This window comes from Rhinoderma darwinii, chromosome 1 (assembly GCF_050947455.1).
Source record: "Rhinoderma darwinii isolate aRhiDar2 chromosome 1, aRhiDar2.hap1, whole genome shotgun sequence".
NCBI lineage: Eukaryota > Metazoa > Chordata > Amphibia > Anura > Rhinodermatidae > Rhinoderma > Rhinoderma darwinii.
The window spans coordinates 165,312,092-165,330,020 of NC_134687.1; the positions used below are offsets into that span (position 1 = coordinate 165,312,092).

General features: G+C 41.7%; 2 protein-coding genes across 6 annotated transcripts in view; one reads left to right on the forward strand and one right to left on the reverse strand.

Moving 5' to 3' along the window:
• Nucleotides 1-4,724, reverse strand: part of ZGRF1 (zinc finger GRF-type containing 1) — a 140,608-nt gene extending 135,884 nt beyond the window's left edge. For all 4 annotated transcript variants that reach the window (XM_075860527.1, XM_075860529.1, XM_075860526.1 and 1 more), the window contains exons 1-3: nucleotides 4,511-4,724; nucleotides 1,633-1,693; nucleotides 1,471-1,551 (exon numbers count right to left, since the gene is read on the reverse strand). In XM_075860527.1, the coding sequence (XP_075716642.1) occupies nucleotides 1,471-1,551; nucleotides 1,633-1,683 (132 nt within the window). In that variant the 5' untranslated portion in view covers nucleotides 1,684-1,693; nucleotides 4,511-4,724. The remainder of the gene's footprint in view (nucleotides 1-1,470; nucleotides 1,552-1,632; nucleotides 1,694-4,510) is intronic.
• A 39-nt stretch (nucleotides 4,725-4,763) lies between these two features.
• Nucleotides 4,764-17,929, forward strand: part of LARP7 (La ribonucleoprotein 7, transcriptional regulator) — a 46,305-nt gene continuing 33,139 nt past the window's right edge. The window contains exons 1-4 of one of the 2 annotated variants that reach the window (XM_075860530.1): nucleotides 4,764-4,849; nucleotides 10,008-10,215; nucleotides 17,094-17,194; nucleotides 17,775-17,858. In XM_075860530.1, coding sequence (XP_075716645.1) covers nucleotides 10,014-10,215; nucleotides 17,094-17,194; nucleotides 17,775-17,858 — 387 coding nt within the window. In that variant the 5' untranslated portion in view covers nucleotides 4,764-4,849; nucleotides 10,008-10,013. Of the gene's footprint in view, nucleotides 4,850-9,977; nucleotides 10,216-17,093; nucleotides 17,195-17,774; nucleotides 17,859-17,929 lie in introns of both variants that reach the window. The other variant, XM_075860531.1, reaches the window with a different exon arrangement.

The following is a 17,929-nucleotide window of genomic DNA, read 5'->3' on the forward strand; positions in this document are numbered from 1 at the left end:
TTTATGCACAGGCCAGATTTCGGGTGCAGGAGTCGCACTTCTAAAGGATGTCCATGGTATTGTACAAAATATCTGCACTCCAGCATTGCCTAATCTTTGACTTCTTCACTAGCCCCATATGTAGCACAGACCCCAAAATGTCATAGTTTCCGCTGCATTTACAGGGTCTTACAGTGGGGGCTGCAAATGATGACGTGGGGTTTTAGGTGAAGAACTGCTGCACATATAAATTAGTCTGGGCCATGGTTTTGCATTATTGCGTTCCAAGAGTCATAACTTTTTATTTTTCTGTTGACGAGCTGTCGGGAGTGCTTGATTTTCATGGGACGAGCTGTAGTTTTTGTTAGTATCATTTTGGGGTACATGTGATTTTTTTGATCAGTCTTTATAAAAAATTTTGCAAGGTGAGAAGACCAAAAAACTGAAATTCTCTAACTTTTTTTTTTAGAATTTTTTAACGGCATTCTTTGTACAACATGTTTACTTTGTTCTGCGGTTCGATAGGATTATGGCAATACCAAATTTATATGGTTTTCATATGTTTTACTACTTTTACACAATAAAAATACTTTTTTCTAAATAAAATGATGTTTTAGCCTCAGGGGCCTATAGTTTACAGAAAGAAAGCATGTAACTCCAATATGGCTGACCAAAGGAAGTTAATAAAAATAAAATGGCTACAACATTTAAAAAAATAAAAAGACACACTTTATTTCTATTCAATAGACTTAAATCAAATTAATGAGACTAAGGTCGCTTTCACACAGCAGTATTTTGCATCAATACTTGGCAGCCAAAATCAGGAGTGGAACCTACACACATAAAAAGAATAATAGAAAGATTTGCACCTCTTCCGTGATTTGGACTCAATCCTGGTTTTGGCTTCCAAATACTGATGACTGTGACTTACCCATAACTTTCTATAGGCCAAGCATGTGCCAAAAGTGTCCTTTTTGGTCAGCGTTTGCGAGATGTACAGTACATAACTATACTCTTTGCTGTAAAGAATACTGTGGATTGCTATATTATTCAATACGGAATTTTTTGTTTATAAAAAGTATATGCTATGGTACGCATTCTTTTTTTTTTTTTAAGTGAAAGTCAATAATAGCAGTATGCAACTGTATGGCATTCTTTTTTTCTAAGAAAAAAACCCTGTATCAATTTTGTACGCCCAAGATGTGCCATGAAAGGGGCATAAGCAGATATAAAATATCATAGGGACATGTATTGAATATATTTCAAAAATAAAAAGTAAACCAGGTCACCGACCTTGGAAAAATGCAGTCCTTATCACAACGTGCCAGGAAGTGTGTGGGACCACAAGATTCAGCAAAGATTCAATGTATAAGGATAATAAAATGGATTATCCTTATAAATGAATGTCTGGAATATACACTTGTAATTATTTAGAATGAATGGGCCACATTATTACAACATTAGAAACTTCAAAAATAAAGCGACCATCACCTGTTGTCCACCTCCTGATGCCTTCAGAGTGCCATCTTGCCAAACCTTAGCCTTTTTATTCTTCTGGTGTGTATACAGAGCCTTAAGACATACGGATTATTAGAATTCAAGCAAATTAACTTTTTCCTTTGCTTATTAAAATAAGTAAATACTTGTACTTACAGAGAACACCTGGGCAGCCATGGCTTCATTAGAGGAACACTTTATACACATTCAATCTTAACTAAAGAAAAAAAAAGTCAAAGTAGATCATATTGTTAAACCAAATCGGCAAAGCTCTTTTCTTCGTTTTCATATAACTAGGTTTCTTAGCAATTGTTAACATGCAGGTTAGGCTTCGTTCACATCTGCATCAGGGCTCCGTTCTGACGTTCCGTCAGAAAGGAGCCCTGACTGAAACAAGCAATACCGTAGTCTACTACGCTACCATTTGCACCGGATCCATCACCATTGAAATCAATGGCGATGCAAACGGAAACCTATGGTTTCTGTTTGTTTCAGTCAGGGCTCCGTTCTGACGGAAAGCTCTGACGGAACATCAAAACGGAGCCCTGACGCAGGTGTGAACGAAGCCTAAGACATAAGACAGTGTTCACAAACTGGAACAGGCTTTATTTTATGCTGCTGTATTCCCTTTTGACTTCGTAGGGGAGGTGGCAGGGAATACAGAATGAAAAACTATAAACATAAAGGCTCCAGGAAACCTATGTACTTTCAATGGCTGCCACGTAATACGAAATATACGGCTGCCCAAATCTCTCTGGGGGTCAACTAAGGGTGTCGCTAAGGCGTATTTTTTTTTTTTTCAAGGGTTTTTCATGGTAAGACAACTTCTGTAAGGCTATGAAAACCCTTGATGCCTATTTTTTAAATGTAGTCTGTTTGGGCATACTAAACATTTTTCTAATATAGTTTTATTACAAATTTTATTTTGTTTTAGCGCTGCAGCTTCTATGTATCCACTATACATAGAAGCTGAATAACACCGCTGTAAGAAGTTCCTCCACTGTTTTTTTCCCATTCCACCGTACATTTTTTTACATTTTTAAGTACATTCAATTGTAGCATTTCAAAAACAACTCATCCCGCGGAAAAACAAGCCTTCATACAACTGTTGATAGAAAAATAAAAAGTTATGGCTCTTGCTGCTTCTATGTATCCACTATACAAAGCCTCTGTACACCATATCTGCTTACAGCGGTGCTATTCAGCTTCTATGTATAGTGGATACATAGAAGCTGCAATGTTCACTGTGCAGTAAATATGACATGTTCACTTTATCCTGCAGGTCAGTATGATTAGGGTAATACCAAATGTATATCGTTTTTGTTTTACAAAATAAAATAAATTTGTTAGAAAATAATTTGCTTTGTGTTGCCATATTCTGAGATCCATAACTTTTTTTACTTTTCTGCCGATGGAGCTGTGTGAGAGGTTTTTTTTATTGCTAACGTTATTTTACCAAAAAAATGGGAAAAGAGTTTGTTTTAAAAATTTTCCGTATGTTTTTAAAACGTATCTTTCAAAAAAAATTTGTAGGCCCTAAGAACGCTTTGGCACCCTGCGATCACATTGCAGGGGAGCCGATGGGATGACAGAGGCATCCCCTCTGTCCAAAGGTTTAGATGCCGCTACTGACTATGGCATCTAAGTGATTAAACATCAGTGATCAGAGTTATCTCTGATCTCGGCCGAGGTCTCAGGCGTAATATATAGCGGACACCCGTACTGCATAAAGTGGGCTTAGCTTGTCCGCTCTATACTCCCCTCCCCCCCCCCCCCCCCTGCTACAACATACAGGGGTTGGTATTGCAGCTTGTTCTATTTACTCCAGTAAAGCTAAGCTGCAATACCAGACACAGCCCATGGACAGGTGTGGAACGGTTTCTGGAAGAAAGCAGCCATGTTTTTTTGGCCCTCTACAACCCTTTTAAATAAATAACTTTATTAAAATATGTAAATAGATAAATAAAATAAGAAAATGTGAAATAAAATGTTATTGCTTGTGCTTTTTTCATTTAAGGCCCTGATCACACGAAGTTTATTGCAGGCAGAAAATTCTGCCTCAAAATTACGTCCGGAATTTTGAGGCTGATTTTGATCTGACTGCACTCGGTTTGCCACATTTTTTGTGGCGTTTTTTCACCCGCGGCCATTGAGTGCCGCAAAAAAATGCTCATGAATACGCCGGACTCCTTCCTCACAACGCGCTGTGACGAATAAAATGTACGTTTAGCCAAACTGGAGCAAGTTCATACATAACAGACACCCTATAAATGCATGTCAGGTGACAGGTAGTGGTTTTTTTTTGTTTTGTTTTATTTCTTATGCTTGCCTGTTTTTGCAGGTAAATGCGCTCGATTTGGTGCGGACATTTTTCGCAACAAATCCGCTACCTGTGAATGTAGAATTAGACATCCTGTGTGACACAAACACATTGTGGATAGGCGTCAGGTGCCCACATTATGCAGAATATATGAATCCCTTCACTACAAAAAATGTCTGTATATGGTTCATTATCACTGAATGTAAAGCAAAGCAGGGGAGAAATAAGGGTATTTTATTCGGCACTATAGCAACTTCATCTGTTACAAAACGTACACATATTTGGCATCGCTATGCATTATTATTATTATTATTATTATTATTATTATAAGAGACACTATAAAGTAGAATGTGAATTTTTTTTTCTGTTTCTGACCATTTTTCCCTCTATAAGACATACAAAATAAAATAAACAACAATTCTGAAACAACAATAAGACCCTATGTGTCCTGCAAAATAGAATTGTGCTGTTTCCGAGCACTTGCCATTGGGAGCTTACTAGTAGTGGCCTGTTAGTGCCCTGCAGCTAGAAGGCATACACGCTAGATTTGTGGTAGTCGAGTGATAACAAACTTCATAGTCTGCTCCATTTACTGTATGTGGCAGGCAACGCTCTTTTTTTTAATTCCCAGATACACGTCATTAATAGTAATGGCTTCAGCAGAACTCCAGTACTTTCTCTGGTGTAAAGAAGACAAAACATTACAATACTCACATCTGACATCTTTTCGCGCTCACATTACGTCATTACTCAGCGCCTCACAGGGAGATATTCCAAGTAACTTCATTCACAGAACCCTCCGAGCTTTACCTGACATGCGTTCTATTGCATATGTGGTAAAATACGTAAAAATAATTGCTCTATCTACTAACACGGGGTGAAAGAAAGTATCTGTCAGAGCGGCGTTACTATGGTGACACAGGCACTAGAACGGCTACCCTTCGCGCAGAGGAGGGGTGTTGGGTCCTAATCTGCCGTGCGTCGCGCTGTAGTGACGCGTGGCGCCGTCCCACTGTTGTTTTCTGAGCCGCGAGTGACATGTGAGTGTCGCAGGTGAGTTGCTTGCAGTTCTAGTAACGAGAAATAATGCGTTTACTGCCGAGTGACTTGTTTTAATTGTAGATTATTAGAATTTGTCAGTATTTGGGTTGCCTTACTAAAGCTCTGTTCACATTACGTTTGGGAACTACATTCGTCAATGTGCTTTCGTATGCCCAAAGAGCGCCAGCATACCTTTTTTTTTTTTTTTTTTTTTTTGCTGTATAGAATATAGTAGCGCTGTTCTAATGTAAAAAAAACAAACTACCACACGTGTTTTTTTTTTTGTGTTTTTTTTTACATTTACAAGGTTTATATATGGGTGACACGTTACACTGTACTCCTATACAGTGACATACATTGCAGCCTTCCATCAGAGGTATAGCTTGGGAAATCCTTATGATATATACCCCAGACCATGGGCTCAAATGTGATAAGAGCAGAGCATTAAAGGGAGTCTGTCTGTACTATTGAAACTGCTAATACCGCTAGATAGCAAAGGCTGAAAGCATTACAAATCTATCTATGTTGTCAATGTGAGTCCGACTATAGCTTGTAAAATGTACTTTTATTCCTCCATGTGTCATATGTATATGAGCTCAGCAGTCTCCGGCAAACCAGAAAGTGTCCCGCATTGCGAACAGTCGGTAACGTTTGTGTGGGACTTACAGCACAGCACATCGAGATCACGTTGTGCTGTCATTTACAGCGAGATTACGCTTGCTGTGCTGTAAGTCCCACACAAACGTTACCGAAATGTCGGGATTGTGAATAGACATCACCTGGTTGGACGCGATGTCTATTTACTGTCAAGACACTTCAGTAACGTTAATGTGTGTGTATGTGGCTGCAAATAGTGAACAACGCAGGATCACTATGTGCAGAGTAAATGAATGGAGAGAAGTGTATGATGCTGATTGGTCACTGATTGGTCAGCGTCATACACTTCTCTCCACAACGCCCACTTGGTCAAAAGTAAAAACACGCCCAGTTGTCCATTGAGAAACTCATGAGCATAAAGCTAAAATAGGTCATAACTTGGTGAAAATAAATAGTTTTTCTAAATAAAAAAACACTGCTGTAATCTACATTACAGCGCCGATCACATCATGTACAAAATAGGGCACTTATAATGTGGTGACAGAGTCTCTTTAAAAAGTAACTGTCGCTTCAGCAAACTGTTTGACAAGTCATAGTGACTTGTCAGAAGTTTCGATCGGTTGGGGTCCAGATGCAGAGACTCCCACCAATCACTAAAACAAACTGACACTAACGTTGAGCGCTGTCCCTCTTCGGCTCTCGTCAATCCTAGTTTGCCTGAAGACGGGCTCACATAGAAAGTCTATGATTGCGTCATCAGCCTGAGGCGATCAGTGGGGGTCTTGGCACTTGAACATCCACCTATACAGACTTCTAACATGTCACTATATGTAAAACGTTTGCTTAAATGACCGTTACACTTTAAGCAAATAAGGCTTCGTTCACATCTGCGTCAGAGTCCCATTCTGACGTTCCGTTGGAGCTTCCTTTCAGGGACCATAGGTTTCTGTTTGCATCACCATTAATTTCAATGGTGACGGATCCGGTGCCAATGGTTTCCGTTTGTCTCAGTTGTGCAAGGGTTCCATCGTTTTGACGGAATGAATAGCGTAGTCGACTATGCTATTGATCGGAACGGAGCCCTGACGCATATGTGAACGAAGCCTGAGGCCTTATTCACACGAACGTGTTTAACGGACCTATGTTAGTCAATGGGGCCGTTCAGACATTCCGTGATTTTCATGCAGCGTGTGTCCGCTGCGTAAAACTCACGACATGTCCTATACTTGGCTGTTTTTTGCGCATCACGCACCCATTGAAGTCAATGGGTCCGTGAAAATCACCCGCAGCACACGGAAGTACTTCCGTGTGTCGCACGTGATTCGCACAACAGTAGATCAAGAAATGAAGGGAGAAAAAAAACACTTCCTTCATTTCTTTTTCTAAACATCAAAACCTCGTGTCATAAGGATGGCATATGCGTGAAAATCACGCAGCCACGCACCAAACACTTATGACACACGGAACTGCAACGCGCGCATAACGCACACGCTCGTGTGAATCCGGCCTTAGTGACAGACTGCTGAAATCAGCGCGTCTGTCACTATATTATGCAGCCCTCAGCAGCATAATCTGTGTGACGGGTGCCCTTAAAGAGGCTCTGTCACCACATTATAAGTGCCCTATCTCCTACATAATATGATCGGCGCTGTAATGTAGATAAGTGTTTTTTATTTTAAAAACAATCATTTTTGAGCAAGTTATGAGCAATTTTAGATTTATGCTAATTAGTTTCTTAATGCCCAACCATTTGACCAAGTGGGCGTTGTACAGAGGAGTGTATGACGTTGACCAATCAGTGACCAATCAGCCCCATACACTTCTCTCCATTCATGTCCATTTGTACTCCGCACAGAGTGATCTGTCACATACACCCACATTAATTTTACTGAGGTGTCTTAAGAGAGAATAGACATTGCCTCCAGCCAGGACGCGATGTCTATTCACACTCCCGACACTTCGGTAAAGTTTGCATGGGACTTAATCACAGCAAAGCGTGATCTCGCGAGATCACACTGTGAATGACAGCAGCTGTGCTGTGTGATCCCATCAATAGAAGCCCAGACAGGCCACAGATCAAGGCAGATATCAATCGATCAGCGATTTGTTCTTTTGACTTATGGCATTGTTGTCCAGATCAACAACTTTCACAGACCAACCATAAATAACAAGTCTTTTAGATATCCATAATGTATGGCCAGCTTAAGACTATGTTCACTCTAGTGCTGTGGTTTCTGTTATGAATAAAAGCCACAAAACTCTGGTGGATCTGTTGTACAGCTGATATAGCGCTCGATGGAACGTATTGACTTATAATTGCTCTGTAGGTGATCAGTAGCAGTCCGACCACTAGGTCTCAGCCTTTATGTTCTGCTTATTGGTGCAGCCAATGGGAACCAAACAAACTTTATAATGTTTGCTAACAGCTGCAGCTATGGGGTAACATTTACATAAGTGTCATGAAAACGCTGGTCAGTAGATGGAATACCCAAATACCTCAACTTTAAGGGTATGTGCACACACACTAATTACGTCCGTAATTGACGGACGTATTTCGGCCGCAAGTACCGGACCGAACACAGTGCAGGGAGCCGGGCTCCTAGCATCATACTTATGTACGATGCTAGGAGTCCCTGCCTCGCTGCAGGACAACTGTCCCGTACTGTAATCATGTTTTCAGTACGGGACAGTTGTCCTGCAGCGAGGCAGGGACTCCTAGCATCGTACATAAGTATGATGCTAGGAGCCCGGCTCCCTGCACTGTGTTCGGTCCGGTACTTGCGGCCGAAATACGTCCGTCAATTACGGACGTAATTAGTGTGTGTGCACATACCCTAAGTGTTACTCAAGTTAAAAAAAAATAATTATACATTCTACAAGCTTTGATCATATGTCTCAGTTAGAAAACACGTAGCTATGCAGTAGCAAAATGTTATGTTAGAGTAGGTGTGTTAAGTCTCTAAGGGTATGTTCACACGGCAGCCTCCGTTACGGCTGAAATTACGGAGCTGTTTTCAGGAGAAAACAGCTCCTGAATTTCAGACGTAATGGCAAGTGCAGGCGCTTTTCGCCACGTCCATTACGGACGTAATTGGAGCTATTTTTCCATGGAGTCAAGGGAAAACGGCTCCAATTACGTCTTAAGAAGTGACAGGCACATTACATCGTAAAACCCATTCAAAAGAATGGGCAGATGTGTGCCGACGCTCTGGAGCCGTATTTTCGGACGTAATTCGAGGTTAAAACGCCTGAATTACGTCCGTAAATAGTGTGTGTGAACCCAGCCTAATGCTCACCTATCTGAGGTCAGGATAGGATAGAGGGGGAGACACTGAGCTTACAGTGAATGTCCACTTTTTAAAGAGGCTCTGTCACCACATAATAAGTGGCCTATATTGTACATGATGTGATCGGCGCTGTAATGTAGATTACAGCAGTGTTTTTTATTTCGAAAAATGATCATTTTTGACCTATCCTCAGTATAGGCCATCAACAGCTGATGGGTCAGACCACCAGCAGTGGGCATATTAGGTGGATGTTCTTAGAGAATATCAAAAGAACATCTGAAGGCACTAAAGCAAGTAGGAGCAGTTTTTTGTTTTTTTTTAACTTATGTTTTGCGCAACAATTTAAAGAGGTTCTGTCACCACATTATAAGTGCCCTGTCGCCTACATAAGGAGATCGGCGCTGTAATGTAGGTGACAGTAATGCTTTTTATTTAAAAAAAACAATCTTTTTTCACAACGTTAGGAGCAATTTTAGTTTATGCTAATGAGCTTTCTTAATGCCCAAGTGGGCGTACTTTTACTTTCGACCAAGTGGGCGTTGTACAGAGGAGTGCATGACGCTGACCAATCAGCATCATGCACTCCTCTCCATTCATTTACACTGCACTAGCGATATAGTTAAATCATTATGTGCAGCCACATACACAAACCCTAACATTACTACAGTGTCCTGATAATGAATACACATTAAATCCAGCCTGGACGTCATGTGTACTCAGAATCCTGACACTTCTGACTCTTTTCTGTGAGATTTACAGCAACGGATACGAAATCTCGCGAGATTACAAGGTAAACGAGATAAGGGCACTTATAATGTGGTGACAGAGTCTCTTTAACAGAGAAATGTGATTTTGAATCGAGGGACAACTCCTTTTAATGTGACCTCTACTGGGTCTCGGAGCTCTGAAACCGTGATGGGAACTTTTTTTTTCACGTGTCAGGGCAGTAGGAATCCTGGGAGCCCATTTAACTCTCAGCCCCTTATGTAATTATTCATATTATGCCTTGGAGGAATACAAGCAGCAGCATCACGCATTGTGTATATACAGCACTGCGCTGTGTATAGAATAATGTAAAAACTCTCCTGGTTGTTACTCCAGCCATGCTCTTTGCTTGTATATGCATGATACTCACAGGATTTTTTTATGAACATGTTTTAAAGCTATATGCAGACTTATAATATTTAAGTAGAGTTTTTTAATTTAGTACAATTTGTTATATTCTTATTTATACTTTTTGTATTTTTTTTTCCCAGTTAATTCCATTTCTAATTATTTGCATACAGATCACAATGGCTGAGATGGATACACCCAGGAACGAACTGAAGGAAGATGAAAGCACAGAGATGAGGAATGATCCTGAAAAAAAGAAGCGTTATCGGGTGAAACAGCTACTGGCCGACATCGCCAAACAGGTGGACTTCTGGTTTGGTGACGTCAACCTTCACAAAGATCGTTTTATGAAAGAACAAATTGAAAAATCAAGAGATGGCTGTAAGTTCTTCCTAACATGACTAATTTGTTACCTGTTTAGCTGGGAATAATGTATCCTGGAATGCAGAGTAAGGTTTTGCTCACATCTACGTTCTGGTTTTCCAGTGTTCTGCTTTTTCATTGGTGCAGAACAAAAAAAAAATGGAAGTGCCGTTTCCGTCATATGAGGGATACCAATGGCACATGACGGAACCTATTAAGTTAAATGGGTTCTGTTAAGTTTCCGTCATAGTGTTCGTCGTTTTACCTGACAAAATAGCACAACATGCTTTGCTATTTTGTCCAGCGTTTGTTATTAAACCAGGCTGGTATTGCTCTTTACAGCGGGTATTTGCCCCCACCCATATGAAATATTCCTCATATTTTAGGTTGAACTTCATGGAAGTGAATTATTTGTTGGTTATTTTGTATTTGGAAATAGTTAACAGTTTTTTTTTTAATGAGGAATGTAAACCCCCTCCCTGCATGAACAAGTCTGATGGGAGTTGTATTGTTTTTTAGATCATTGTTCATCTTATCACATACCTATGTAAATCCCTCTGACCTATTGAAACACTCAGTGACTTCCTGACAGGAGCTCGTTTTCTTACAAATACAAATGGGTTTATGTGCCGTCCCAGTAGGGGAGATGGTTTTTAGGCTAGCTCTTTTGGTCACTTTTGTGTTAGGACAATGAGTGTTTTGAGTTGATTCATGTCAATGTGCCCTGGACAAATGGAAGTTATCAGGGTCAGTATTTATGGAGAAGCCATAGTGTCCCTCACCTGTTGTATAGTCGTTTTTTTTATTTATTGAGAACATTTTAATGGTGGGAAATGGTAAGCGTTATTTCTTGTTTGATGCATTTTTATGGTTGGAGGAATATTAGGAGGATGACATTTCAGAAAGGAGTGGAGACACGTGAAAATCTTTGAAATGAGTTTGAGATTTTAATTTAGTAGACATGAGAAGGTCACAGACTTAGAACTGGGAAATCTGCAATAGGCACAGCTCCAAAGAGTTAAGGTATGTTCACACAACCAAGTTCCAGACATAATTCGGGCGTTTTACGCCCCGAATTACGTCTGGAGAAACGGCTCCATTACGCCGACAAACATCTGCCCATTACTATCAATGGGTTTTACGATGTGCTGTGCCGACGACCTGTCATTTTACCAGTCGCTGTCAAAAGACGGCATGTAAAAAAGGCGGCTCGTCAAAAGAAGTGCAGGACACTTCTTGGGACGTAATTGGAGCCGTTTTTCATTGACTCCATTGAAAAACAGCTCCAATTACGTCCATATTGGACGCCGCGAAAAACGAGAGTACCAGCAATTATGTCTGAAATTCAGGAGCTGTTTTCGCCTGAAAACGGCTCCATAATTTCAGACGTATTTTGCGCTGTCATGTGCACATACCCTTAAAGTAACGTGCAGGGCCTGAGGGGGATCCGTGTTTGACACAGCAACTCTCTCTTTGGTGTTCTTTGAACCCCTGAGTCACTCACAACCCCTCAGGACCTGCATTAGGCTTAACAATGTACACATTTTGTCCAGAGTGTGTGTGTGTGTGTATAATATATGTAGAAGAAATCCCACAGCACTCCAAAACAGGGTCCAAAACACATAAGGCTTCATACTCATCTGCGCTAGTTTTTTTCCATTATTTTGCCCCGACATAGGAGCAGAATAACATAAAGTACCAGAATCCGTTGCATTACTGACACCAACGGCGCCCGATGGAACTTATTGACTTTAATGGATTCCGTTGGGTGTCTTGTCTTTTTACAGGATCAGTAACAATAGTCTCACAAGTCAGTATTTTGTATCAGTGTTTGTAAGCCAAAACCAGGATTGGAACCTACACCGAGAAAAAATTATAATGGAAACACTTGAACCCACTCCTGGTTTTGGCTTACAAATACTGATTAAAAATACTGCCATGTGAATGAGGCCTAAGGCCTCATACACACAACCGTAGCCATGTGCACGGCCGTGATTTCCGGGTCGGCCGGCCACGGAGTGACCGCTGCGAGCCGCCCACAAATCGCGGGCTGTGCACATGGCCACAGCCAATATTTTCAATGAGCGCGCAGAACACGGCCGTAATAAGGCATGCCGATTCTTTCTGTGGTCCGAGCTCCGGGGCCATGCACGGACCTAATCGTGTGTTTTTTTTGTTTTTTTTTACTTTGTTTTTTTTTTGGTGCGGTTTTTATGGTTTGCGTTTTTCAGCGCGTTTTCATGCTGCGGATTTTGGTGCGATTTTTCACAGCACTAGGCAGATAGAATTCGCAAGAGGAAACACAAGATATATTGACGTGCTGCGGATTCTAAAAAACGCACCACAGGTCAATTTCCATCCCGAAAAATACCGCAGCGTGTATGAGATTTCCTGGAATCTCATTGACTGTGCTGGTACGGTATTACGCTGTGGATTTGCCGCACGCAAATCCGGCCGGCAAAACCGCACGTAATACGCATCGTGTTCATTGAGCCTCAGAGATACAAATCTTTCCATTAGAATTTTCTCTGTTTGTGTCACTCCTGGTTTTGGCTTACAAATGCTGATGCAAAATGTTTCTTCAGTATATCTAGTTTTTATTTTTTCCATAACACGGAGCTACATGAGGCTATTTACATGGGCGTATAAAATATTTGCCTATTTTAGAAATGCAGAACACATTATAATCGATTTTGCAGATAAAAAAAAACAAAACACATTGCATTAGTATGTCATCCGTATTGTATATGTATTGCATCTGTTTTTCAGAGGGGCTGTTATGTAATTCATTTATCTCCCTTGGAGGACAGCCCGTCGGTATTATGGATCTGTAATACTGTTCGAGTTCTGATAAAATATATAGTCTGTTATCTCAAAGTTTTGTCAAAGTGTTTGATCGTCGTTAAGTTTTAGGATCATCCAGACCTGCTAGTTTGTTTGTTTATCTCTGCATAGCTTTTCACCTCATGTGTCTAGTTGATTTGATTAATAGCTGAACGAGCTTAATTAGGCCTAGATCTGAGCATCTACTCCCCTATAAATTTAGATGTAGCATATGGGGAAGGCACTCGTGCAGGGGGGCACGACGGCAGAAGTCATCTCTGTCTAAGTGTGATACTGTCAAAGTGTCATGGCAGTTATACATGGCAGTTATACATGGCAGTTATACATGGCAGTTATACATGGCAGTTATACATGGCAGTTGCACAGGGTCAGTGACAGGTAAGCTGCATTACCAAATCAAACAAACTAGCACACGCTCTAAATATTAGATTTCTAACTATCTGTAAACAAACATGCTTGCTACCGCTCTCATCATTATAGCTGCTCTTGGTTTACAATCCTATCGTCCATTTAAGCCTTGCCAAAAAACAGTCTACATCAGTCCCTCTCTCCTTGCCTCGCCTATGTACAGCTCCCATTCACTATTCACTTTCCTCAGTCAACTTAACCCATCTCATCCCACTGCCCAACATAAAAACGCTCTCATAAATCACAGAACCATCTGCTGTCTCTCTCCATTCTCCTGCTACTCGCTGCAGGGGACATCTCTCCCAACCCTGGTCCTCCCTTTTCTTCTGCCGAGCTCAACCACTTACCTGCCACACATAGAAACCCTGCAAATCTTCTTGCCATTCCTTGTATGTCTTCTCCTGTCTCTTTTAACTGTGCTCTCTGGAACTCTCGGTCCGTGTGCAACAAACTCACTTTTATTCATGACTTATTCCTTTCTAACTCTCTCAACCTCCTGGCTCTTACAGAAACATGGCTACACTTGTCTGACACTGCTTCCCCTGCTGCTCTATCTTATGGTGGTCTCCACTTCTCTCATGCCCCCAGACCTGAGAACAGGCAGGGTGGAGGAGTAGGTATACTTCTTTCTCCACACTGCACTTTTCAGGTCATTCCCCCGGTCCCCTCACTCACACTTCCCTCTTTTGAAGTCCACACCCTCAGACTCTTTCACCCTTTTGCCCTCCGAGTGGCAGTTGTCTACCGCCCACCTGGCTCACCCCGCCAATTCCTGGATCATTTTGCTGCATGGCTTCCACAGTTTCTATCCTCTGAAACACCCACTCTCATCATGGGTGACTTCAACATCCCCATTGATAACCCAATCTCCTCATCTGCCTCCCAGTTTCTATCTTTAACCTCATCCCTAGGTCTGTCACAACTTACTAACTCTCCTACACATGAAGACGGGCATTCACTTGACCTGGTCTTCTTCCGTCTCTGCTCAGTTTCTGACTTTATTAACTCTCCTCTCCCACTTTCTGACCACAATCTTCTCTCCTTTCCTATCAAATATTCTCTGCATTCTCAGGTCATCCCTACGTATCAGACATACAGAAATCTACATGCCATTAACACTCAGCAACTCATAGACAGTCTACAGTCCTCATTGTCTCCTATCTCTTCCTTCTCCTGTCCCAATCTGGCTGCCAAACTTTATAATAACACTCTCAAAAATGCATTGGATGAAGTAGCCCCCCCTACACTCCGAACCACACGACAAAGATGATGACAACCCTGGCACACGCCTCAATCCCGCTTTCTTCAGCGGTGCTTGAGATGTGCCGAACGACTGTGGAGAAAATCGCATTTGGATGCAGATTTCCTCCATTACAAATTTATGCTCAAAACGTACAACTCTGCCCTTCACCGCGCCAAACAAGTCTATTTCACCTCTCTCATCTCCACACTATCTAATAATCCAAAACGCCTCTTTGATACTTTTCACTCCCTCCTTAGTCCTAAAGTGCAGACGCCAATCACAGATCTCAGTGCTGAAGACATGGCCACTTATTTTAAAGTTAAAATTGACATCCGGCATGATATTATCCCCCAGTCCCCTAGTAACATCGATCCCCTTCCCTCCCGCACTCCCTCTTCTTCACTCTCAGCATTTGACCCAATAACTGAAGAAGAAGTCTCCAGGCTCCTCTCTTCTTCTCGTCCTACTACCTGCCCTAGTGATCCAGTCCCCTCACACCTCCTCCAGTCCCTCTCCCCAGCTGTCACTAGTCACCTGACTAAAATATTTAACCTCTCTCTTTCCTCTGGTATCTTTCCCTCCGCTTTTAAACATGCCAAATATAAACCCATTACTGAAAAAACCAACTCTTGACCCATCCAGCGCTGCTAACTACCGACCAGTCTCTAATCTGCCCTTCATCTCCAAACTCCTGGAACGCTTGGTCTACTCTCGCCTTATCTGCTATCTCTCTGCTAACTCCATTCTTGACCCCTTACAATCTGGTTTCCGCACTCTACACTCCACAGAAACTGCCCTTACTAAAGTCTCAAATGATCTCTTGGTGGCTAAATCGGACGGCAAATCCTCTCTCCTTATTCTTTTGGATCTCTCTGCAGCCTTTGACACTGTAGACCACAAACTCCTACTTAACATGCTCCACTCTATTGGCCTCAAGGACGCGGCTCTCTCTTGGTTTTCCTCCTATCTCTCTGACCGCTCGTTCAGTGTGTCATTTGCTGGTTCTACTTCTTCTCCTCTTCCCCTTGCTATCGGGGTTCCTCAGGGATCAGTCCTAGGTCCGCTGCTCATTTCTCTCTACACAGCTCCTATTGGACAAACCATCAGCAGATTTCGCTTCCAGTACCATCTCTACGCTGATGACACCCAATTATATACCTCTTCCCGTGACATCACCCCTGCTCTAATACAGAACACCAGTGATTGTCTGTCTGCTGTCTCTAACATCATGTGTCCTCTCTATCTGAAACTGAATCTTTCCAAAACTGAGCTCCTTGTGTTCCCACCATCTACTAACCTCCCTAAACCTGATGTCTCCATCTCTGTGTGTGGCACTACCATCACTCCTAAGCAGCACGCCCGCTGTCTCGGGGTTATTTTTGACTCAGATCTTTCCTTTACTCCTCACATACAATCACTTTCACGCTCCTGTCATTTTCACCTCAAAAACATCTCCAGAATCCGCTCTTTTCTTACGGAGGAAACCGCCAAAACTCTCATTGTTGCTCTGATTCACTCTCGTCTTGACTACTGTAACTCATTACTAATCGGTCTTCCCCTCACTAAACTCTCCCCTCTCCAATCTATCCTCAATGCAGCAGCCAGGCTCATCTTTATGACCAACCGCTACACCAACGCCTCTAATCTGTGCCAGTCACTGCACTGGTTGCCCATCCCCTTCCGAATAAAATTCAAACTTATTACTCTCACCCACAAAGCTCTCCACAGTGCTGCACCTCCTTACATCTCCTCACTCATCTCTGTCTACCACCCTACTCGGGCTCTACGTTCTGCCAACGACCTTAGATTAAAATCCTCCATAATCCGTACCTCCCACTCCCGTCTCCAAGATTTCTCTCGTGCTGCACCCGTCCTCTGGAATGTGCTACCCCAGACAATCCGATTAATTCCCAATATCCACAGTTTTAAATCCCCTCACACTCCTTCTCTTCATGTCCGTCATACACGGATACTGGCTGGTGACCGGCTCATGCAGCTTTATGTTACCACCGCATGTGTATAAAAATGGCCGGACCATTGTACAGAACAAACACTATTACACTTTGTGTCTCCCTTATGTCCTCATAGATTGTAAGCTCTTGTGAGCAGGGTCCTCACTCCCCAGGTTTGAATTGTAAATGAACTTTGTCACTATGTAATGTCTGATATTGTTTGTTTCATGTTCCCTCTAAATTGTAAAGTGCTGCGTAATATGTTGGCGCTATATAAATAAAGATTATTATTATTAATATCATCCGTAATATGTCCGCATTGCGGACATTTACTAATATGCTCGTAGGAAGCTGGCCTAATACAGATCAGGTGTACCTGCATCTGCAAATCATTTGTTTTTTGGATTCATGCAGTATTTAAAGTTCACTTCAAATGTGTTCTGTTCTAGATATCGACATATCCCTTCTGGCTTCTTTTAATAAAATGAAAAAATTGACCACCGACCCCAAGCTTATTGCCAGAGCCCTGAAGAATTCTTCTGTAGTAGAGGTAAGTATTTACCATCAGGTTTTCCTTACTCTTAGACTTTTATAAAGTGGGTCCGTCATATTTATGCTTGTGTGTCTGAGAGCAGCATAAAGAGGTGCCTAATATGCTGATTTTGGCTGTCTGTCACTTATTAGGTAATGTGCCGGAGCTTGAGTATTTAGCTGGTATACTTGCGGCGTGCGGCCAGCTCTGCATCTTGTCCAAGTATATTTATATAGTCATGCTGCTACCGCCTTTCTCCAGCCGCTGATTGAGACTTTTCTAAAAAGTAAAATGTTTTTTTAATAAAAAGTATTTTTATAAAGTTGCACTAATCACACTGAATAACGTTTTTATTAAAAAAATAAAATAAAATTGCCTTTCAAAGGTGTACATAGCCTTTAAGCTTTCAGCCCTGGCCGAGTTCCGCAAGTATAACATCTAAATACTCAGAAACTACTTAACATTGCCTAATATGTGACAGACTGCTGAAATCAGCATGTTAGTCAATTATTTTTGCTGCCGTACGACACGGCAGCATAAATATGTGACCAATCTGCTTTAAGCAGCTTCTAAATTTTTTTTTTTCTTTTATTCTAAGATTAATTTGGACAGTACAAAAGTCCGAAGGCGGCTTCCCCTAGGGGAGAAGCCACAAGATGTTGATGCACGTACTGTATATGCGGTAAGTGAGTAATGGCAATCTGTGTATAGTGCTCCGGAATATATTGGTTCTATAAACCCAACAGTAAATAT